Source organism: Onthophagus taurus, chromosome 6 (genome assembly GCF_036711975.1).
Source record: "Onthophagus taurus isolate NC chromosome 6, IU_Otau_3.0, whole genome shotgun sequence".
NCBI lineage: Eukaryota > Metazoa > Arthropoda > Insecta > Coleoptera > Scarabaeidae > Onthophagus > Onthophagus taurus.
Genome location: NC_091971.1, coordinates 16,868,051 through 16,892,681, shown reverse-complemented (window position 1 = coordinate 16,892,681; position 24,631 = coordinate 16,868,051). Strand labels below are relative to the sequence as shown.

Genomic DNA, 24,631 nt, shown 5'->3' with positions numbered 1-24,631 from the left:
GGTTGCAACCATGGATATTAAGACAGACATTGGGATCTTTAAACTGGCTAACAGGATCCAGATTCATACAACAATCATCTTCGAATGAATAAAACAAAATTTGAAGAACTTGACTGACTTTCTCTCGTTAAACAGTGGCGCGCTAGAATAAACATGGACTGAATCGTTCAATACACGTGTTTACACGTTCAATTCTCCTTCATTTGCGTTGAATGATGAACCACAATTCACTTTATAAGTGAAAATATTAAACTAGCCCAATTCTTTCAACGCGATTGTACAATGATATTGAACGATTCACTTTTATGTTTACATGATTCAATTTGGTTGCTTCATCCAAATTGAAAGGCAGAAGTGAATCGTGTAACATCGCCTTAATGTTAGTTCTAGTTTTAGTTCCATGAAAAGTATACAACTATCTAACGCTGAGTAACAACTAAAATTAGAGCTAACATTACCATTAGAACTAACACTACACCTAGAACAAGAAACATTCGAGTTTAGCCGCACGTTTCTTAACACGGCTAAACCCGAATGATTCTAGTTCAAGGTTTTGTGTTAGTTCTGGTGATAGTGCTAGTGCAATATTAAAACTAACATTAGACCGAAAACTAGAAACATTCGGATTTAGCCGCACGTCTGTCAAGACGGCTAAACCCGTATGATGTTTCTAGTTGTTTCTAGCTGCGACGAACATGGATAAACTTAAGTTGTTTGGATTAGATTTGGATAATTTAGTTGGTCAGGTCTATGATATAGCGGCTGTGATGAGCGAACGATTTAAAGGAATAAGGACAATAATCATGGACAAATATCCCCGAGCACTGTTTGTACACTGTGTGGCGCATACATTAAGCTTAGTTTTGGCTCATTCATGCCAGATCTCTGCAATTCGAATTACATTGGAACTATTAATAGTTCTATTAACTTCTTTCGGCAATCAGCGCTCAACACTCAATCAATACATTGCCATCGAAAAATTTGCTGAGATGTTTCCTGTAGTACATGCAGCACTTCAAGCTTTTCAGGAGTCTAGAAAAGAAGTTGCAACCCAAGCTTTCCAGTTACAAGTCGCAATGCAAAATAGTCAATTTATAGTTTCGCTGACTGTTTTAAGGAAGATTTTCTCATATACATCAAACTTAAACCGAATTCTCCAGAAAGTCAATGTAGATTTAACTGACTCTTGCAATTATGTAAAAACAATAAAAAAAAACTTTACACAACCTACGTAATGAACGAAAATTCTCAAATCTTTTTCAGGAAGCAAAAAAGTTAAGTTTGGCAGATATAACTGTTCCAAGAGTAAGTACTACTACTCCAAGAGTACTATCGGCGAAATATATTTTACCCATTTATCGAACGTGTAGTCATCGAGCTTGATGTTCGCTTTAAGCATCACGAACCCAAAACACTGAAAAAGCAAAGAAATGTATAACAAGAATAGGAGAAATATTTCTTAATGAAGTTGAAAAAAAACTTTTATTAAGCGAGTATGAGCTTTGGCAGAATCACTGGTGTAATCAGGAAAAGCCGTCTACTGCATTAGAAGCTATGAATCGATGTGGTGGACTTTTTTCCCAACGATTAAGAAACTTCTTCAAATCTTAGCAACACTTCCAGTATCTGCTGCCAAAACTGAACGTACATTTTCATCACTTAAACGACTAAAAACTTATCTTAGAAATGGAATGGGCGACGAAAGGATTACAAGCTTCGTCTTTAGACGGCTTTAGATTTCTCAAAAATGGTTAATAAGTTTGCTGAAAGAAGAAAGAGAATGAATTTAATTCTGTAAAACTAAGTATCATATTTTAATACATTTTTCAGTCATCTGTTATTATCTTTTAGTATTTCAGCATAGAGGATCCCCCCATTAATAATCTATAAATACGTCCCTGATTCTAGGTCTAGTGTTAGTTCCACTTCTAGTTCAATAAAAATATATAACAAACTAACGCTGAATAACAATTAAAACTAGAACTAACACTAAACCTTGAACAAGAAACATTCGGGTTTAGTCGTTTTAAAGAGAGGTACGGCTAAATCCCAATGTTTCTGGTTCTAGGTCAAGATAACTTATTGTAGATAATATTAATGGTATGATTTAAAAATATTCAGGTTAGTATACGACAATCATAAACAATGAGAATGTAACAAAGTATGTTCGTTGTTCTGAGAAGAAAACAAAACGGAAGAACAAAGAGTCAAATAAAAAGAGCTAATTATAAAAGCTTAACGCGACGAAGCTTCTCCGCGTGAGAGATTTATTTTTCTTGCATATATCGAAAGGCCGAGCCGATCTGCGTCGTGTAGACGCTGTTCGACCGCGACATAATTCAGATTGTCTTGACAGTCGAAGACCGGTAAGCACAGAACCGTACTGAAAAAATGTATTTCACAAAATTTTTATTGGAATGGTTCCCAAAAAATATTTAAACCATCTACTTTCCGATGGATCTATTAATAATATTTCAGACACAACGGGATTCATTGTGTGAACTTCTCAACAGCCCAGTTAAAAGTTTTTACGGTCAGCAGGCGTTTGTTTGTACGAGAAGCGTTGCGAGGATGTTTTAAACATGGGGTCTCCTCGAATTAGAATGATCGAATAAATTGCTTATAACAAAGCAATGTAGGTCCGCAAATATACACGTAACCCGTGTAATGATAACAATGGGGCGTCGCGTTGCCCTCCAAATACGGAGATTATTGGTCACGCCGGTACACGACCGTGGCGCTACCGTGCACTTGTAGAGACCTCTTCGTATGTCCTCTCTTCGCCGCCCTCTTCGTATGCAAAAACAATGGGAACGCTGGGCGCACGTTAAACGCCAAAAGGGAACGTCCACAATGAGATTTTAATCACTTTTTTTTGAAGCGGGGAATACGGGGGGCAGTCGCGCGTGCACTACCGGTGGCTTCGCTGCCCCACAGAGGAGCGTCCAATAAATTATGTCTATTATGCGGGGCGAATCGTTTAAAATGGTCACAACTGTCCCATGGCAATTATCTTTTGCGTCACGCGCGCGCGTTTGCGTGGGAGCAGCTGATGGTCGACCACCCTCCCATCTATTGCAACCAGAGGATAGCAATTTACCTGACCGATAATGGAATTATTCATGTCCCATTCTTATAGTATAAAAAATATAAATACTCTTTATTGGGCAGATGCAAAAGTTACTAGAACCAACAAAAATTTTAAAGTTGGTACAATTAATACTAGAACCTAGCACTATTTATCCGGCCATTATGGTTATAATTTCTGGTGCATTTCTGAACTGATATCCTACATTGCCACATTATTGCGATATTTGAATAAAAATGATATTAATAAGAAAGCTCATAAGATATGTCAACTTATTTCAAAAATTCCAAAATTCGAAAAAATTGTCGTTCATTTCAAAAATTTGATGCGATTTTTCAAAACGGGTTTTTGCATTAAAAAGAGCATACTTTAATCAATAATCGAAAGTGATAACAGTGACAGTTCTGTTAGTAATGAATGTGATGATGAATTATAAGCGAAGAGAAGAAAACTAGATGAAACTGCAATAAGAGATTTTGTATATCGTATTGGAATTGTTACAATGAGGTTGCTAATGACAAACCTGATATAAATAAAGTTGTATTCAATAAAAAATGTCCTATAGGGGTTGAACTTGATTATTATTTGCAGTGTCCAACACCTAAAAGAGATACTATTTCCTGTGAATAGTGGAGTACTAAGTAGGGTTGTAACGAATATTTGCATTCGCATTCGCAAATATCAAGCTTTCACATTCGCAACTTTTAATGCACTGAGGGAAATTATTCTTGACTTTCAAGAAAAATTTATTCTTGAATGTATTTCTTAGAAACAAGTATAAGATACTCTTAAAACAAAAATGTTTTTTTGTTTTAAGAATAGAAATATTATCGAATGAAATGTCTCATATTCTTAGCATCGAAGAATTATACAAGATTGTTGTTACATGAACAAGTTTTTCTAAAAAGAAAGATACGTTATTCTTGACATAAGAAATTTATTCTCGATACGAAAATGGGATTGTTGACGCAACACTAAGATATTCCTTTCAAAATGATTGATTTACTTTCACTAAGAATTCGTTTTCTTGAGAATCAAGAATATGTGTATACTTGCTTTGAGAATAAGTGGTTTTTCTTCACTTAACAAAATGATCTTCTTGTGGATATACAAGAATATGATAAGCTTGTGCCAAGAGTAATAATCTTCGTTCAAGAATATATTTCACTCAGTGTGCGAAAGATTTGGCGAGATATACAAGTTCACACAATGGTCTTCAAATTGACATTTAAAGAACTAAAACTAAAGAATTAAGTAATACCAATTCCAACATTTCATCCGTCGTTCTTCTATTAGATACACATACTTAAATCATCACTACAAGAGGAAGAACAGAGACACAAGGTTACTCAAATCAAGGAAATCGTCAGAAAGTTAATTTCAGAAATAAATCTAAACTTTGCTCATATAGAAAAAAATCATTTATTCTCAGTTGTTATTTATTTAGATCTTCGTTACAAACATACATTTTTGTAATGAAATAGTTCAGGAACAAATCGAAGCCGACATTATTAACATTTTAACCAATTACTATGATTTACGTTCATTAGAATGTAGTAATGAAAATGGACAGCCTCTGAAAAAAAAGTGCTGGGTTAACATATGATCATTTAAGAAATCAACTTAATAGTGATGGTTTTTTAAAGTTTGATTATTAATTTATTAATCAGTAAAGTTACCTGCAAAACATTTAATAAAATACTATATTGAGTTAAACTTATACTTGGTGTTTTTTCTGATTCTAAAAACAATTCGCATTCGCTATAAGTACAGGGTGGGCAAATTTGGGTGTTATTATAGGCTATCTCAGAAACTATAAGAGATACGAAAAAAGTAGGTGCCATGTCCCGGTCTCTTTTTTCGAGACTAACCCCATCCCGCAAATACCAAACCTCTATCTTCTTTTGTTTTTAAGTTATAGCCAAAAACTTTAGCGTTTACTATTTTGGAATTGAAAATTAACGCTTATTTTCCGCAACTACACCATACATGTGATACATCATTGGAAAGCTAAAAATATGCTCTTTTCATTAACATCATAATCAAGTATAGTTTGTATTTAAAAAAATACAACTTTGTGTTGTATCTCAAAAATCATCAAATATTTTTTAAATTTTTCAACGGCAGTATATTCTACTTAAAAAGTGTCTTAAGAACGTATCAACCCCATTTCTCTAATTTCAAAAATAAACGAAATATGAGCATTTTTTGAAATCACGAAAATTTGACTTTTTGGCTATAACTTAAAAACAAAAGAAGATAGAGGTTTGGTGTTTGCAGGATTGGGTTAGTATCGAAAAAAGAGACCGGGACATGGCACCTACTTTTTTCGTATCTCTTATAGTTTCTGAGATAGCCTATAATAACACCCAAATTTGCCCACCCTGTACATTCGTAACAACCCTAGTACTAAGTAAATTGATTTTAAAAAATTGCCGGATAGGCCGGATACTGGATAGCAGCCGGATATCCGTTCCACCACTAACTAGAACCAGCACTAGACGTAGAACTAGAATCTTTCGCGTTAATTAAACTGAAAGTTAAAGTGTTAGTTTTAGTTTTATTTTAAAAAATTTTAAGACAAATATTCCAAACAAAAATTAAAAATAAATTTGTTAAGATGCAGGTGATCTTTTTTAAAAAGAATTCCAATTTACCTGGGTATAATAATCCAAAGCGTATTTATGCTGTCCCCAATGGCATTACAATGACATAAATATAGCTCCCGTTTGTCTTCAAACATCGGAGTGTATTGTGCGTTCATTTTTTTGAAGTAGTGTTCCAGGTACGGTTGGGATGTCTCTTGTTACACCCTTCGGTCTGTATAAAGGGACGTCTTTTGAACAAGAGGAACGCCCGCGGTTTCAGCGACAACAGCAAAGACAACCAACGACAAATTATTGTAACCGATACGGCCGCGTTTTACGTGTTTTCTTTGGAAAAAAATAAACCAGCGTGGGGGGCACACCAGGAAATATGCCGTAAATACGGAAAGAAGAAGAAAAAGGGGGCGAAAGAAATAAAAAAAACGTCCCGAGGAAAAATAATAACTATAACTCGGGTGACGGGAAACTCTAAACGAAGCCCCCTTCGTGCCCATATGACAGCGGTCGCTTCCAGGTTTATGGAAACGGAAGCTGACGCGGCTCTATCAGCGCACGAGCCGGTATGAGCCGGGCCATTTGTCTGTCAAACTGTACCCTCTTCGTATAAATACGTCGGGCGAGATGAGCCCCGTCCAACGGGGTGTGCACGTGCCACCATCTAACGTCGTGACTGCTATTTATGACGACTAGGTAAATTACCTCGACACTAACGAACTCGATACAATGCGAGCACGTGCTAAATATAAAACGCCGACGGCGATGGGTTTACACGAATCCGACTAAAAACGTAGACCGCATCTGTTCCACTCTTCAACTTTATAATTCGAACATTCATGCCGCGCCGAACTTTATAAAATTCCAAGAAGTCTTCTTTTACTTATATTACTTCTTTCATTCATTTTCTTTTGCATTAAGTTACCATCTTCCTGATAAACTATCTAAGGGATTATTATCCCTCATCTTTTAGTTAAATTTATCTTATAAACAAACCCATCTACTAGCCAATCAGAACGCGTAAAATAGCCGTTAAAATCCCTTAGATAGCTTAACCAGAAGATGGTAGTAACGAGCCTAAAAAACACCAATTTATCTATCGGATAAATTTATCAAGAGGTGGTAAAAGTGGGCTTTAACAAAAGAAATTAAAGATTCTAACAAACAAACAATTGGGTACTAACAGATTCTTATATATATAATATATATATTCTTATAGTCAGAAAAATCTCGATTGTCATGTCAGTTTATTAAAGCGTATAATAAGGGGAGACGAAGTGGTGGGAATATATGGGCGTAGACAATAGGCGGGGATTATGGAGCCGCAACAAGTGCGTTTTATTTATGACTATCCGCGATCCCGCCTTCTTGTCATAACGCTGGCGCTGTATGGCCGGACGAGGGCCCACTTTGTCATAAGCGCGCCTGCGCTTTGTTACCGTTGATATTACCCCCTCTACATTCATATCTCGTTTAATATCTCTCGGCCTATGCCATGCCAGTCGCGTGGGGCCCTCCGAAGCGACCTCGACATGCTATTCGGGATCCTCGCCCCTATAGCGGTCCGTCACGCCCGAAGTAATCGGCCCCTCGTCTTTGTTCCAGGTGAGTCATCGCCGCTTAACGAAGAACCACACTACGAAAGGCCACTCATGTGTCCGCGGTGTCAAGAACAATTCACCGACGTCCAGGAGTTCCTAACCCATAAAACGGAGTGCTCCTTGAAGGCGAAGAAACATGACGAACCCGCTCATTCCGATCCCGAAGATATGGTGGTGTCAGAAGATGAGGACGAAGACACGGGGGGTAAGAGGTTGGAAAGGATGAGGAGGTACCGGCAGGATGCGGCGAACAATAACAGTGTTGATGGGGAAGAAGAGGCGGCACCGAGATTAGACTTCAGGTTTCCAGTACCAGGGGGACACGTGACCTTGGAAGCATTAGAAAATACCAAAGTTGCCGTGGCGCAATTCGCAGCGAAAGCCATGGGGAATAATCCAGACGAAGCTGCCCTCCAAGATCTCGCGGTACTCCAAACAACATTATTTACTTTACAACATCAACAAGTTCTTCAGCTACAACTTATTAATCAATTGCAGCAACAACTATCAATCAATCGATCGAAAGCGAGTAGTCCTGCTTCAATGATTAACGATAACGAACCCCCTGAGCCGCCCCCATCAGAATCGCCACCTCCTCAAATAGCACCCCCAAGAGAACCAAGCCCCGTACCTCCAATTGGTCCGATAGTACCAAAAGCAGAACCAATTCAAGAACCACCAACCTCCGAATCATCCCCATTATTAATTCCCACCCCCTTACCACATTGCGCAGTTTCATCATCATTCGCATCAACAATCATCACACACACAGAACCTCCCCCATCAATGGATGAACCAAACACACTTGAAATGCTTCAAAAGCGCGCCCAAGAAGTCTTAGACAACGCCAGCCAAGGACTTCTTGCAACAAATCTCGCCGACGAATTAGCATTTCGAAAAAGTAAAGGATCCATGTCTCCGTACGATTCGAAAGGTCGAAACGAACCCTTTTTTAAACATCGATGTAGATATTGTGGAAAAGTTTTCGGGTCCGATTCAGCTCTCCAAATACATATCAGATCTCACACCGGCGAACGTCCTTACAAGTGCAACGTATGCGGGAGTAGGTTCACAACCAAAGGAAACCTTAAAGTCCACTTCCAGAGACACAACGCCAAGTTTCCTCACATTAAAATGAACCCTAACCCAGTTCCAGAACATTTAGATAAATATCATCCCCCGTTACTAGCCCAAATGGGCCAACAACCCGCTTTATCACCCGGAGGTCCCCCACCACCACCTCATTTAAGTTTTCCACCAAATCATCCATTCCCACCTACGACTCTTCCATTATATCGACCCCCAGGACCACCAACGGAACTTTTACCCACAAGATTACCTCCTTCCCCGCACAGACCTCCAGAACCTTCGAGATTATTTCCATCACATCAATTATTTATGAAACGAGAGGAACAAGAAATGCCGGAAAATTTAAGTAAACCCCCAAGAAGTCCAACGCCGCCTTTAGAAAGAACGGAACATCTCGAACAACCCGAAAACGATAATCAAAAAATCCTCGACGGAGATAGCAAACCCCCGACTGAAATAACACCTAAACAAGAAATCGATACGGAATTTGAACAAGACCAGGAGCAAGAAAGGTACCCATCTCCAGGTCCATATCCCGATGATTGTAGTATCGATAGTAGTAAATATAGCAATGAAGACATGTTAGGGCAAAGAAGTACGCCCGGTATGGAAAATGTTCAAGATGAACCCGAAAATTTATCACAAAAAGGTTCAATAGGCCCATTAAATATAATAACCGGACAAAGATTACCTCCTAGTTTCAATTTCGGACACGCGACCTCTCCTCCAAGCAGTGCATCATCCGGAAGTTTGGGTCCTTTTCCAACTACACCACTTCCAGATCCAGCAAAAGATCCGGCAATATACACCAGTCTCCTTCCTCGACCAGGAAGTAACGATAATTCTTGGGAGAGCCTTATTGAAGTAACGAAAACATCAGAAACTAGTAAATTACAACAACTCGTAGATAATATTGAACATAAATTATCAGATCCGAATCAATGCGTTATCTGTCATAGAGTTTTATCGTGTAAAAGTGCTCTCCAAATGCATTATAGAACACACACCGGAGAACGACCATTCAAATGTAAAATTTGCGGAAGAGCTTTCACAACGAAAGGAAATTTAAAGACTCATATGGGTGTTCATAGAGCAAAACCACCGATGAGAGTCCTCCATCAATGCCCCGTTTGCCATAAAAAATTCACCAACGCATTGGTTCTTCAACAACATATCAGACTCCATACAGGAGAACCAACAGATCTCACACCAGAACAGATACAAGCCGCAGAAGTGAAAGATTTCCCATCCCCTGGGGCTTTTCCTCAGATACCTAATTCCATGCATCCATTCCTAGGACAAAACTTCCCCGTACCGGGTTTGTCCCCACTGGGACCTGGAGGATTTCCCGTCAATATGAAGATGGAACTCGACAGGGACGTGAAATCAGAAACTGATTATTTAGAAGACGAAGATGAAGATGACGATGCTATGAGCAACTCGGAACATATCATTTACTCCAGCTCATCTCCTGAAAATCATCATCACAATTCGTTTGTCAACACCACCGTGCAAAAAATGATGTTGCCCAGGCTAAATTGCACACCGGAAGAGATGAATAGAATTTTACCACCGTCATCACCTATAATTCAAAACGGGGAGAAGACACCCGAAGAGCCCAGTCCAAGTCCCGGGATTGAAATTAGGTCTTCTCCTAATCAAATATCGAACACCGTCCAGGTAATTTATTATTTTATATTTAATATTTTATTTCTTAACCTAACAATTTAACGATTGGACTCGTTTATATACTAAGAATAATTTATTTTGTTGTTTACTCATAGCTTAATGTCTGGTAGGCGCTTAACCAAATGTCAATTTAAATATATCCTAGAGCGTTATGAAACAAATGTACAACAAGAAGTGTAATTTAAAGAATGAAGTTGAACTAATTTAGAACCACTCTATGAATATTAATTAAAATATATTATTGGTGGTATGGAATAGATTATGACTAAAGAATTATTTTTATTTGCGCAGGTTACACGTCCAATTTCTCCACATCACGCGAGTCCGACACCTTCCGAATCAAATTCATTAGGTGCCTTGGATTTGACGCCAAAAACATCTCAGGCACCTATTTCAAGTCCAGGGCCGAATCCAGCACCTCCATCGCTGTTCTCTTCGTTCGGATTACTTCCACCAGGCCAAACGAGTTCCCCTCTGATGACGTCAGCGTTATCATCACTAACTTCCTCGGTGTTAACGTCAACTACGTTCAGTCCTTTGAGGTTAGCTGTTGGTCCAACGGGTAAGTTGAATTTAATGGGAAGGAAGGAAGAAAGAAAGTTTATTAAGTTATAGTATTTGATTTGGTTTCAGTGAGGGGGAATACGACTTGCACGCTGTGTTTCAAGACGTTCGCATGCAACTCGGCGTTGGAGATCCACTACAGGAGCCACACGAAGGAGCGTCCTTTCAAGTGCACGGTCTGCGATAGAGGCTTCTCGACGAAGGTGAGCGAATCGGGGGGCACAATGGCACAACGGTCGCTCATCTCGAATTAACCGTTGGCCACCTTCCAGCCATAAGTTATGTCAACCGTCCGGGTAGTTTATTTTCGATTGGGAATCTCAATTTTTCGTGCTCGCTTTTTAAATATACCGCGCCCGTCCGGACAAATTCCGCTTCTCGCCGGAGACAGGAGCGCTTTGTCAAGGTCCCGGACGCAAATTGCCGCGCGTCGCGACGCATTAGGGCGCCGTACCAAAACTCTTTGAAAAAAATCAATGCTTAGCCTCGTAATCTTTGCAGACCGGCGAGGACTGTCTGTGCGGACAGAGGCGTATCCAGGCCACAGGAAGCAGCGAGAAAGCGCAAAGAAAACGCAAACCGAAGAAGGTACCGTCGGTCTTCCCGTTGCCGATGAGTCCTGGATACGCCACTGCTTCCCCGCCGATCCCAAACTGGTGCCAGCTCGCGGTAAGCAAACGCGAGCTCTCATTTTGAGCTCTTCGCTTCATATCTTCACTAATCGCTTTTTCTTTTCGTTACAGGGTAACATGAAACAACATATGCTCACGCACAAAATACGAGACATGCCCCAACACATGTTCGACAAACCGCCGCAACTCACCAATTCAGAACCAGAACTAAATCATCCTCAACAACAACCTCTTCAAGCAACAACACCACAACCGCCACCGCCACTACAGATACCAACCATACCACAAATTAAGGAAATTAAATCGGAACCGGAAGTTTCGCAACAAATCATCCAAAACGATACACCCAGCGAACCAGTTAAAAGAGCGCCATCGGAAAACGACCTTCCATTGCCCAAAAGACCTCCAAGTAAGTATTGAGAGTCCCGTTTATATCTGACCCATATTTCGTTCCATAACATTACTTCTCAGTGTCCCCATTATTATAAACTAACAAATTACTGATGAACTCCTCCTCCCACCTTTCTCGCCCCGCTTGCACTAATAGCCGGTTGCGGGCCTCATTGTGCGTTTTGTGTGTGTGTTTGCAGGCTTACAGGCTAATAAGCACTTGTGCCACGTGTGTAATAAGAACTTCTCGTCCAGCTCGGCCTTGCAGATACACATGCGAACCCACACGGGCGACAAGCCGTTTCGGTGCACGGTCTGCCAGAAGGCGTTCACCACCAAAGGGAACCTCAAGGTATGTAACCACTTTGGGTCTGGTGCCACTTTTGGCGGCTTGCGCTTTGACTAACGCATTTGATCGAAAATTTGCCAGTCTAACATCGAGCCGCTTCAAATTTACAAATCAATAATTTTTCTTATTTCCATTTATGTATCAATAGGTTCACATGGGCACGCATATGTGGAGCAACGGGGCATCGCGACGCGGCCGTCGCATGTCTCTCGACCTACCACCCATACCCATGACTCCCAAGGATTCAGAATTTCTCCAGCGGAGGCCAGACCTTTTTTACCCGTACCTACCGGCTCCGTTCCTTAACGGCATGCAGCAAAAGGTAAATAAATAAAGAAAAATAAACACACCAATTAATATGTAATAAAATGTTTCCTTATCTTAATTATCTTGATTTTTATTTTACAGCTTAATGAGATCTCAGTGGTTCAAAATCAACAAAATGGAATGGCAGGTGCAGGTGCGGGAAAGTTTAACCTTTTAGGTTTCGGATATCCACCACCGGACGTTCTGAGACCCGCCACTGGGTCACCAGAAAGACCTCCTTCGAGACCGGCGAGTAGAAGTGAAGCTGACCGGCTTTGGGACCTGCATTTCGAGCGGAAAACCAGCTCTGACACGTCACGGGAGGAGCTGCTTCCTCCAGGAAGAGAAGGTTTGGCCGCATGAGATCCCGCGGGACACCGTGTTCCTATTTAAAACTAGTCTGTATGAGAGTGGGGCCGGGGCAATGATGATTCTGTGATAACCAGCCAGTAGGAAAAAGCCGCAAAGCTACTCGCTGTGTTAAATTTAAAACAAAAAAAAGAGAAAAAAGGCAACTAACTAAGAGAAAAAAATGTTAGCCCGATTATAGTTTTGTATCTGTATAATAATTTTTCTTTTTGGCCGGTTGGTTGGACGCGCACCCCTTCATTCATTGTAAAACCGTATTTATTGTAACGACATTCGTTAAACGTGTTGTGAATGTATTATAGTATGTCCGAAAAAAAGCTTTTCAAGAAAAATCCTAGCTGTATCCCTAAGGTGTAAATCGTATAAATATAAGAAAACGAAGTATATGAATATAAATATTTGATTAGAAATCGTAAGCCAGTATATGTAAAACATACACATACCTTTTATTTAATTAGCTTTATCGATGATGAATCATCTTTAAAATCGCGTAACGTGTTGTACATAAAAAAATTATATATAAATACTATTATAATAGGTGAATTTGCATTTTTTTCCGGATCACCGATGTATTATTAATTATTATTACAATCAGTAATAATTTTCGATTATTTGTTATAACTAAATAATTTAAAATTAAAAAAAAAACACATTGTACATATTATATATCGTACTTCTGTGGTTACTATGAGACTGTAAACATTAATAATTGTAAAACTAAATTAAATGTATGCTTGAAACAAAAAGAATCTACCCTCTCCTTTAAGTACAAATGATTTTTATATTTTACGTAATAAGTGATCTAACCTTTCTCATCATCACCCCAGATCACTTAGAGGTAGCGATAAATACATAAATCGTTAGGTAATAAAAAAAAATAAAAAATTTTATCATCATTTCATCTCACACCTTCTTTTATCTCTCCTTGTTTTTTTCGTTACAACCCTCTTTCGTTCGTTAAATTATAATACATTTTACTTCTTGTAAAAAGCATCGTAGTAAAAAAAAAACGACGTATCTCAGCCGCTATTGTTTACAGAGGGCCGTTATTGAATGATATCGAAAAAAAAAAGTTAAGAAATAAAATAAACAAGTACCGCCGTAAATTGTGTAAATGTAAGTAACGTAAGGTGTTCTCACATTTTTTCCCGCGAATGAATATGAATGTACAAAAGAGGTCGAAAAAAAAATATTTTTAACGGGCGTTTTACGTCACCTACACGCCACATACTTTTGTTCTCCCAAAAAAAATTTAGGGAAACAAGAACAGATTACGGAGCGAGCGAGAGATAGAAAATCACGAAAAAAAAATCTCACAACCAGATTTAAGTGCGTACACGAAAATACTGAAATGTCTGTGTATATAAACTACTGTACGAGCCAGTTAAGATCTGTTTAATTATAAATTATAAATATTTATCACATTCAAATTTAAAGTTGTTTTATTTTCTCAATCACCCTCTATCTTTCAAAAGCTTGAGTTCTTTAGGATCAATCAATAACACTAATTAAATTACTAACTTTTTTTTCTATACCATTAAAACTTAATCTCAATTCATTTGAATGTTTGCCTTAAAACTATCAATAATGAACATAATCATTCTTTTACTTGTTATTTTTACACAAGTAAGTATATTTTTGCTTCAGTGTTTATACCGATGCAAAATTAGCCCCCAACTGCTTTTAGTTTCGAATTAGATAGAACTTTATAGATATAGTAGTAATTCAGTTATTTCAAGAGAAATATTTATTCCAATTATGTAAATAATACTAAAATCGATTATTCTTGGTCAATACACCTGTGTAATTAAGCTAATATTTTATAAGTTTAAAATAACGTGAAAAAAACATTAAAGATATGTCAAAAGCATTTAAAGTGACTACTTTGACACTAAGAATATGACCCTTGAATGTACGTTTTGTTGATAAGCTTATATAAAATTTCTCTGCATTTACTACAATATATGAAATTTTTAAAATTTCTTAAATATGATTGGTTAACAATCAGAATAGCGATGTTTATGGAAAGAAAAGAAACTATTTATGAAAACTGCTAAATCTTCATTTACTACGTTTTAACTTTTACCGTAATACCTTAATTAGATTTTAAGATACGACATTTTGTAATTTAAACTAACAATTTTAATTAGATGTTTTGAAAACGAGCGAATCAAGATAAAATCAGCAACCTAAGACACAAATAGAATAGATTGCTATTAACGAAAATGTTTTATGAAGGCCTAAACAGTATAAAACCAAAATATGACAATCTATTAAGTACGCTACCAATAGTCAAGTTGATTTGGAAATTTAATCTGAAAAATGGAGTGTGCCCACAAAACGGAAAAGAAGTAAATGACTGTACGAAGATTATAGGACCCTATTGTCCTATAAATAACTTGATAACTATTGCTAACTAATTGATAACTACATGCTTTATAAAAAGGAAACCTTATTACTTGGCGAATAATTTAAGATAAAAAAATATGAGGCATTCCATTAAAAAAAAATGAGATATTACGAACACCCTCTAGAAGGTTACCAGATTTTTATATGAGCATGAAGTTACTGTAACTATGCATTAATAATCTACAAAAGATTTGCTTTGTAGGGTTTTATAGTTATTTAACCAACAAGTTTATTAATGAAGGCGATTAATTATAGAGATATTTTAACTTTTTTTTTATGTTAATTATTGAGATAATTAATCGCATTTTAATATACGAGTTAGTTACAATATTTTTCCGTTGACCGTCTTTTCAACAAAATAGAGAAAATCCATCGTTGAAAAATCACCCAATTCTATCACTGGCATTTGATAAACTTTAAGAAAATCCGACCGAACTAATATAGTAGTCAATTTTGTAAATATTCTCCAATGAAATCGGTAATACTGACCCAACCGACCACTATATCTATTCGGTAAGACTACAATACTAAGTTTTGACTTTTGACATATTAAAATCGTCTATTAATACAAAATCGTTTATTAATAGGTGTCATTAATGAATGATTTTGTATACATTTATAAATCATATAAATACACGGTCGACGGAAAAATAAATTAGGTATGCTTTCTTTTATAGACACGTGCAGACGGAGATTTTTTCACAAAATGGTGAATATTTCAAAAATGTTAACAAAAAGTATGTCGAATTTTAAGGGTAATTCAAAAATGTAATAAAATATGGGGTGTTCCATTTAAATTTACGAAGTTGTACCTTGTACTTTGTTTTTGCAACACTCTATATAAACAACAATATTTTTAGGTTATGCACCTTCGGGCACCAAACAACTTTATATATAAACATTTTCTTCTAGCGACACCCTGTAAGGAGATATCGTCCGATATCGCACTAATTGGACACCCGGTATATCGGCCATATTTTAAAAACTAAAACGGCTACATCCAAAAACTTAGTTGAAAAATAATGAGCTCTAAGATACGGAACTTTGCCCCTATTTAACCATTTCTGTATCTCTTATGGTTTCTGAGATCCTAATGGTGGGGGTCGAATTTAAATTACCCTGTATACAACAATGGAAACAAGAAGGCTAAGAAGAAGAAGAACAAGTACTGGGTACTTATACCAAACCCACCCCAATCCAGCTCATCCACATTTCACGTACATTAAACCCAATCACACCGATACCAACCTCAATCCAAACCGTGTAACCCAATCCATCCACATCCAAATCAGCACATCCATCCAAAACCAGACTCAACCCAAACCACGTACTCACTCAACACATCCACACTCAAATCAGCCTTAACCTAAACCACATAGCGCAACCCAACACATCCACAGCAGTTATGTACGGAGAGTTCTGCATAAAGTCGAGTTACTATTAAGTTTAGTACCCTGAAGTTTATTATTTCTAATATGATTTTCAATCTCACGATTGTTCCAGACATAGGACTATTTTTTGTAATCTGTAACAGCTGAAAAAAGTTACTGTATGCGTTCACGTGTTACACATAGGAATTATTACATAACTTTCTTGTGCCAATAGACTTGACTTACCTTAAAGTTTTATTAATTTCATAGTAACTGATATGGTATAAATTGCAACAGGTAAACGAAAATATCTCGAAAAATCTTTGAGATTACATATGTATAGCTAAAAGAAGTGAAAAAAACAGAGTGTGGCATAAAGTGATTCAGATATTGAAGTTATTTGTTAGCAGCCATAATTACTAATATAGTACGTGATCGTTGGGGTAAATCAATTCGCCAAAATAATTAAGTTATTGGGAAATATTAATGTGAATATCCCCATTGACAATCCTATCATAATTGATGATATTTAAAATTGCAGCATAATATATTGATTGAAATATAAAAGTGTTCTAAAAGACAGCTATTTAGTTTCCTAAACAGCTTTATAAAGAGATCTACGGTCTTAAAAACATGAGCTTTCTATGCTTCTTCTTGGCCTTGTAAAATATAAATGATATAAACATTGTTGTCGTGAAAGCATTCTGCTTATATTCACGAAAACTGTATAACATGGATCCCCCAACTATACAGATAATTCAGCCATTTCTGTCAGATATTGAAATCACGAACTAAAAAATCAACGTCAAATAACGTAGATGTCCAGGGGTACGAAAATATTCTAAATCATTTGACCTACATGTTGGCTATTAATATACAGTTTTAGTATATTCAGGTTTTTTTGTAAAAGCCAATACAGACAGATTACGTTTCGTCAATCATACTGTATGCTACGGATTTGAAATCACTGAAATCACTAGATCACGAAGGCTTGCTGTATGGGTGTCATAAAGTGTAACGAAAACTGCTTAGGTATTAGGATATGAAAAAAAGAACATCATTTTAATTTATCCAGAAAAATGATAGTAACAAATTATGATTATGAATTAGATTACAATTTCAAATAGCAGAATATAGAAAAGCTACGGAACACTATGTATTTAATGGCTTGTATAAGACTAACGGGTAAAAGGTTGAATCGGAGCTGTATCAATCTTAACTTGTTTTGGAGTTATTGCCACTTTGAAAATAAAGCTTTCTATTGAAATAACCGAATTACAATGCCTATAAAGTCCTAACTAATTGAATCTAAAAATAGCTAGTATTAACTTCGCTTATGCAATGTTTATAAAATATACATATTTTTTTTAGTTTATAGATTCTTTCCAACATGAAGTAACAGATCAAGTTTATTTTGACATATCAATTGATAATGGAAAACCAACAAAAATAGTAATTGGTCTTTTTGGAAGTGTTGTTCCAAAAACTGTTCGTAACTTTAAAGAAATTGCATTAAATGGAATTAATGGAAAAAGTTATAACGGGACAATTTTTCATCGGGTTATACATAAATTTGCTATACAAAGTGGAGATATATTATTTAATAACGGTTCCGGCGTTATAAGTATTTACGGAGATGAATTCGAAGATGAAAATTTCGATATTCAACACTCAGCACCCGGATATGTTAGCATGGCAAATTCCGGACCAAATACAAACGGTTGCCAATTTTTTATAACAGTCAGACCAACTCCGATGTTAGATGGAAAACACGTTGTATTTGGAAAAGTAATAGAAGGGCAACCATTTATTCACACGATAGAACACGTTAAAACAGATGGCGATGATCGACCCCTCAAACCCGTTGTAATTGTAAAAGCGGGATTTATATTTACACCAGAACCTTTCTATATTGAGGATGTTAAATATAGGTAAAGAGATTTATTTTAGAAGAGCAATTTTAGAAATAAATGCAGCTTTTTTTTAGTTTCTGGGAATGGATTAAAGCTGGCATAATCCCGTTAAGTTTCACGTTTACTATATTGGGATTTTTTCATTGGGTTATTAGAAAGTTGGATAGTTTTAGGTTGATTACTGACGATCAACATATAGATTAATTTAAAAGATTTAAATTTAAATCTTCTGGAATTATCTTATGTAACTTAGTCTACTTATTCATAGATGGCCCCAAAAGCAATTAATGCAAAACTTATTAAATTTAAAAATAATTGTGTGTTTAAGTAAAATAATTATTACAACATAACTTAAATCATTCTAATAATAATCTAGCCTAATCATTTATTATTAATTTTAATATTATTTTACATCGCCATCTATACAATACATTCTAAACGTACCAATGACAAGAAATCTTTTTTGAACGTACTTCATACATATTATTTGTCACTTGTCAAAATCATCTGATTTGAGTTAACCTAAAAAAATTTCATTACAAAAACATCACAATATGAACGAAGAAATTGATGAATCTGAGTTTTACCATCAAGATTTTACGACGGCATCGGAATGGGAAGTGTTTATTTCGCGATTAGAAGAGATCGTACACGAATGGAAAATCGAAGATGTGAAAAATCTCGACAAAGGAAACGTAAATGTGAAGTGGTTGGTGAAATCTGAAAATGTACACTTTTCCGATATGGAATTTAAATTGAGTCTCTATCGTTTGATGTCTACTATTAAAGATGCTAAAGATGATGATGAGGATGGAGATAAAAAGACTAAAAATCCTATCGATTCAAATTTTGATTTTGTTTTAGAGGATGAGGATGATTCCAATCCGGATAAATATATTTATAAATGGTACGGTTTGAATGAGTATATGGTGATTAGCCCTCTTAATAATGCTGGTATTACATCTGAGAGTATAATTAAAATTTTGTTGAGTTCTGCTAATATAGCTGTGGCTAATTTAAATTGTGAAATTCCAATGTTTATTCAAATAAGAGATAAGTTGCAGCATTTATATTTGGGTGTTTATGAAGGAAATGGTATAAAAACTAATTATGAAATGATTCATTTAAGGAGAGGTCCACCATATTACAAATATTTAAGTGGATTACTTGATATATTCAAAACAAAAATAATATCACCAGTTAATTTAGATCCTGTGATGGTTTCTGTACAATTAACATACCATTTAACAGAGTTTGGGAATTATTCTTGGAAACAAGAATCTTTAGATGTGTTCAGTGATAACTTCGATAGCAATTCTTTAACAATTTTACCATTTGGTGTTCGTTATGATCCAATAGCATGTTTAGTTTTGAGAACAAAATGGTCTCATTTACCAGAAAATTTTGTTGTTGACAGCGAAAATTATTCAGATTTTGATCCAATGCATGCTCCAATATGGACTTTATCCTCTATAATGTCTGATCAACCAGTATGTTTACTTGCCGAATGTTTAAATGAATTTTTACAACTGCTTAATAACAATTCTACAATCCAAGACATCTTGGGTGATTACGCCTCAGTTCCACAACCAGAAAATAATCCACTTGCACTTCTAACCGAACCTCAAATTCCAACAATTACCACAATGCTCAAACGAGCGACAAGGAACTCAATTATACGACAAAGAAGAGGTGTTTCGCCATTATCTGAGGAAACTCTTGTTCCTTTATTGTACTTTTTATTTCCTGACGCATCTGATGACGTTTTACACCCATACAGTGAAATGAATCCAAAAGAGAACGTTAAAACAACGTTTCGCGATGTGAATAATGTAAAAACGATCGAGGATTTATTTAACGGTTATAAAACGTGCGCGAATGATTCTTTAGTTTGGCGATTGTCAATTACTTTGGCACAAACTTTGGATACTTTAGGAGGAATTCGCAGTATGGCACATTTATGGTTTGAATTTGTTCAAGAAATGAGATATAGATGGGATAAATCAGTTGCAATTCCAGGGTAAGTATTTAAAAGGAGGGAAAAAAAGTTATAGTCTTTATTTTTAAAACATTTGAAAGTAACTATGTAGCACACTGTGTTAATTAATTATCCTACCCGACGTCATCATTGCAAATATGCAACCAAATACGCAAATCGCGTATTGCAATACCAAAACTGTGATGTTGGTTGCATACTTGCAATGATGACGTCGGGTACAATAATAAATTAACACACTGTACATTCCAATCTAATTGTAAGAAAAACATTTTCATTACCTTTTCCCCTATAGAAAATTCTGTTGCAAAATTGCTTGTTCATTGCCGTACACGTTAAAAACAATCAGTATGCAACCAATGTTACAAACGAGTAAAGAAAGTTGCTTTAGTATTGATCCTTTACATATTAATATGAATGATCTAAAGAAAGCAAACAAAATTTAAATTAAAAAACTTAAAAATAAACTAATAATACTTTTTTTGACTTGACATATTCAACCAGCGCACCAACCTTAACGTGTGTGAGATTCTCATAGCTTCGAATCCGTAGATAAAGCGTAAACAAGCATTTTGAACTCTTTGTATTCTAATTCTGTGGACACTGTCAAAGTGTCAGTGATCTCGGCCAAGACTCCCCGGTTATCAAAGACCATCACCAATGACTTAGTAGTATTAACAGTTAAGCAGTGCTTGTTAGCCATGTCCACCCACGCTGGAACGTCCACATTTATATTGTATTGAGCTGTAAACACTGTGGAACTCTGTGGTACTACCCTTTACACACAGCTCTTCATTAAAAGTTATTTAACTTAATAATTTTTGTTTCCCAGAAGGTTAGTATTTAAAAACTACAATAACTTGTATGGCTCGCTGCCACCACCATCCATCTCCTTCCCTCAGCCCTCTCTCCCAGCATCTGCCTCTAATCCATATCCTCCCTCAACTCACTACACTCCGCACAGCAAATGTTGTAAGGACTTCCGGTCTTTCCCATATAGTCTACAGCCTCTCTCCTCATCCTCCATCCAATATCTATTTTCCCTTTCTTCATTAGAAGTTACTTGCTGTGACTGGTTACCAAGATAGTCTGCATAAGTTTAAGTGCAAATTGCGATAATCCATTATAGTGAAAGATTGCAGCCAGTCATAATGGTAAATGGTAACGATGGAACGGTTTCGATGATATTCTTTCTATAACTATAGAAAGTACCAGTAAAATACTAATTAGGCGCAGGTCCTGCAACTGAGCAGCCTTACTATTTTTTGGAACAGGTGTAATAAGAGCACCCTTCCATTGATCAAGAAATATAGAATTCTCAATGCAAAAGATTATTATGTGATAAGTGATAACCATAGGGTAATATGACCAGAGATCTTAGTAAAAGCGTTTGTTTCGTTATTCCGTCATTACCGACAGCTTTTGTCTGATTCAGCGCCCGAAGTACCTCTCCCACAAAAGCAAGAAAAAAGAAAGCTCTGTGAGGTCTTTGGCAACGCTGAAAGTCGTCGTTTTCAGTTTCTTCTTAGCATGAAGAACCAGTTCTTTGTGTGTGTATCCAACAAACTTGATTGGGATAGTATATTCCTTCTCTTGTTTTTGGTTAGCGTGAGCATTTAAAACCTCCTATCCATTTAAAAGACTATATTGTTCTAATTCGTCCACTTTTTGGCGTATTCCCTTTATTTCTCTATTTTAGAGTAGGACATGTCAAAAAATGGTTTTCTAAACAAATTTGTTTCGTTACACAAAGAACCAACATCATTAATGTGTGGTAAAGTGACAATTGCAGAGTGTATGATTCAAGCGCAGCAATTTAGACTTTTCTTATGATACATAAATAGGATATTAAGATAAGTTGAAATTAAAATTTAAACTTTTATAAAAGGAGGCATTACCCTTGTTAGTTTGGCAATTCATTCTTTTAGTATTCGTAGCTATAGCAAGGCGCTACTATCCGGTCACAGGAACAACTGTCGAGTTTTTAAGAAGAGTTGGAAGTGACCAATTGTACTAACTAATACTATATCAACTTTAACGATGTTTAAGATCAATCATCATATTAGTCTAAGGCACATCCTCAGCCTTCCAGATGTGACGTATATCTTGTGGTATTAATGAACATACCGAAGAGTATCTAGTATCTAAAAAGAGGAAGATCTTTGTAGCACCTTGAAGGAATTCTGCAAGAAAAAATAAAAACAATTCACGAGTGTTACTTTGTTTATTTCCAGTCACTAGTTTGAGTTTTTTTACTGTTTTAACTGTGCATGTTGCTGAAAAAGTCCAGTTTTCTTCTATACCGGTATAGGCTGCAACGGCCTTTTGTGTGAATATGTAGAGTTACCTTGGAGACGAATGTAGTGCGAAATTACTAAAGATGTTCATCACGAATTAGTGTTGAATTTCATGCGTCGAAACTAATTTAAGGATGCAACCCGCTGCTTCCATGATAAATTTAGTATAATTTGAAACATGAAACTATTGCACGATATTATGGTAGAGGGTACAAAACAGCGTCAATAAGAAATCGCTAGTAAACGAAGTGTTATTTTGTTCGCGTCTTACAAGTTAGTTTACAGAATCGCCAAGTGTAAGAAGCCTCATATCATCGCAGAAGACTTATTCTTCGGGCTGCTATAGATATGGTAAATATCATGGTTGGTGACACCACACTTAGTCCGAGAATACAACATATGGCAAAGGATATCAACGATGAATTGATTGGGAAAGTAAATAAGGCGAAATTCGATTGTAGCCCAATAATAACAAGTATGGTCAAGAACAACTTCTATTTTGTAAAAGTATCACTATTGGAGATTCTTGAGACTTTCATATCTGAAAATAATTACTAATTGGCCTAAATGCCACGATGTCTATACCGATGGAGTTCGTTATATGTCTGATTGGTATGAAAGATTCAGGCGTTCATACGAAGCAAACCATGGAACCTTTTCATTTTCCATAGAGATATGCTGGCATCAAAATATTATAATATCTTCTCCATTAAAAACTAATTTTTGTAAAAGCTGTGTAGATAATAAAGATATGGGAGCAGATATAGGGAATAATGATATATTTTTGTGAAAAAAGCAGGATGCAAAGATGCAGAATATTTTACTGATGCCATTTTTTAATAAAACTGCCATATTTATGCGACATTGAAAAGCTAAATTGCTTTAATCTGTCTCTGCAGGAGAAACATTCACCTTTCGAAGTCAACAGAAAAAATATCAGCTTTTATAAAAAGAAAACTCAAACTATGAAGTTTCTTCTCCATTTTGCTTAATAAATGAAGATGCGGGCAAAGATTGTTTTTTAATATTACAGCAATTTTGGTATCAAACTAACCTCTTGATCTTTGTAAAGATATAAAAACCATGTTTGAGGAATACTTATCACAACCTATTATTTGGTTTGAGAAATATATTCCCTCTATGAATATCCCCTTCTAAGTGATGTGTCTCAGTGGATTTTATTTTTATTTCCGTCGTATTTGTTAGAAGCTGGGCTAGTATAGAACAAAATTTAATGTTTTATATGATTTAAGACAATTTGCAGCGATTAATGGATCTCATCCATCACATTAATTATTAATTTAATGTTAATAAAACTTGAAAAAGGCAGCGCGACTTGGATTAGTTTAGGAATTACTAGCACATACTTAACCCTTTAAGGATCAAGCCTTATCTACACGCAATGACCATAATTTCGATGGCGCAAATTCTGGTTGTAAGTACAATTTATCATAAGAAGATTCCTGCGAAGACTTTTAGCAGTTTATCACAAGGCTTATCTACATCATCATGCTTGGCATGATGCAGCTCGTTATGAACCATGGCCTGCCTTAATAATTCCTGTTCATTCTGCACCAGTTGTCTCCAACATTGTGCACGAATCGTCTTTTCGATTTCCCAACCGATCTTCTACCCACAGGTCCACGGCAATTAAAGAGAAGTAGATCATGTGGTACTTTTTATGCCCCTTCTGGCTACATGGCTAATCCATTTCAACCTTTACACTTTGATAAATTTAACTATCTCTGGTTCGCAATGTAAAAGATACAACTGTTGTTGTCATTAACAACGCCATATTCTAAGCACTTTCCTCTAGAGCTCGTATTTGCGACCCATAGCTAGTACAGGTCGTATTAAGGTCTTGTATAGGGCTAATTTGGTTTTTCTTAGCTTAGATGTGAAATTGTTTTTAACGCATGGAAGCTGTTATTTGTTGGCTTGGATTATCTATCCTGTTGTTTATTTCCTC

General features: G+C 36.2%; 4 protein-coding genes across 11 annotated transcripts in view; all 4 read left to right on the top strand.

Annotated features, from left to right (window-relative positions):
* Nucleotides 1-14,107, top strand: part of LOC111414045 (homeotic protein spalt-major-like) — a 77,292-nt gene extending 63,185 nt beyond the window's left edge. The window contains exons 3-10 of one of the 7 annotated variants that reach the window (XR_011640537.1): nucleotides 7,294-10,058; nucleotides 10,359-10,629; nucleotides 10,683-10,834; nucleotides 11,133-11,300; nucleotides 11,375-11,672; nucleotides 11,909-12,005; nucleotides 12,151-12,324; nucleotides 12,411-14,107. Coding sequence is in view for 6 of the 7 variants with exons in the window: in XM_023045202.2 (XP_022900970.2) it covers nucleotides 7,294-10,058; nucleotides 10,359-10,629; nucleotides 10,683-10,834; nucleotides 11,133-11,300; nucleotides 11,375-11,672; nucleotides 11,854-12,005; nucleotides 12,151-12,324; nucleotides 12,411-12,671 (4,241 nt within the window). In the remaining variant the exon portion in view is untranslated. Of the gene's footprint in view, nucleotides 1-7,293; nucleotides 10,059-10,358; nucleotides 10,630-10,682; nucleotides 10,835-11,132; nucleotides 11,301-11,374; nucleotides 11,673-11,853; nucleotides 12,006-12,150; nucleotides 12,325-12,410 lie in introns of all 7 variants that reach the window. The other 6 variants (XM_023045202.2, XM_023045203.2, XM_023045204.2 and 3 more) reach the window with 6 other exon arrangements.
* Nucleotides 14,108-14,218: 111 nt separating this feature from the next.
* On the top strand, nucleotides 14,219-18,719 carry LOC111414063 (peptidyl-prolyl cis-trans isomerase, rhodopsin-specific isozyme-like). Of its 2 annotated transcripts, none has more exons than XM_023045242.2 (3): nucleotides 14,219-14,303; nucleotides 17,828-18,387; nucleotides 18,444-18,719. In XM_023045242.2, exons 1-3 carry the CDS (start codon nucleotides 14,241-14,243, stop codon nucleotides 18,571-18,573), a joined length of 753 nt encoding a protein of 250 aa, XP_022901010.2. In that variant the 5' UTR covers nucleotides 14,219-14,240; the 3' UTR covers nucleotides 18,574-18,719. The 2 variants fall into 2 exon arrangements, with proteins under 2 accessions (XP_022901010.2, XP_071052831.1); XM_071196730.1 differs by having other exon boundaries at nucleotides 18,433-18,551.
* A 145-nt stretch (nucleotides 18,720-18,864) lies between these two features.
* The window catches only part of LOC111414031 (RAB3 GTPase activating protein subunit 1), a 41,540-nt gene continuing 35,773 nt past the window's right edge, over nucleotides 18,865-24,631 (top strand). Inside the window, exon 1 of the mRNA XM_023045182.2 lies at nucleotides 18,865-20,389. Within this exon, the coding sequence (XP_022900950.2) occupies nucleotides 18,924-20,389 (1,466 nt within the window). The 5' untranslated portion in view covers nucleotides 18,865-18,923. The remainder of the gene's footprint in view (nucleotides 20,390-24,631) is intronic.
* The window catches only part of LOC111414051 (G-protein coupled receptor 158 smog), a 97,061-nt gene continuing 92,746 nt past the window's right edge, over nucleotides 20,317-24,631 (top strand). Inside the window, exon 1 of the mRNA XM_071196942.1 lies at nucleotides 20,317-20,389. The gene's annotated coding sequence lies outside the window, so the exon portion shown is untranslated. The remainder of the gene's footprint in view (nucleotides 20,390-24,631) is intronic.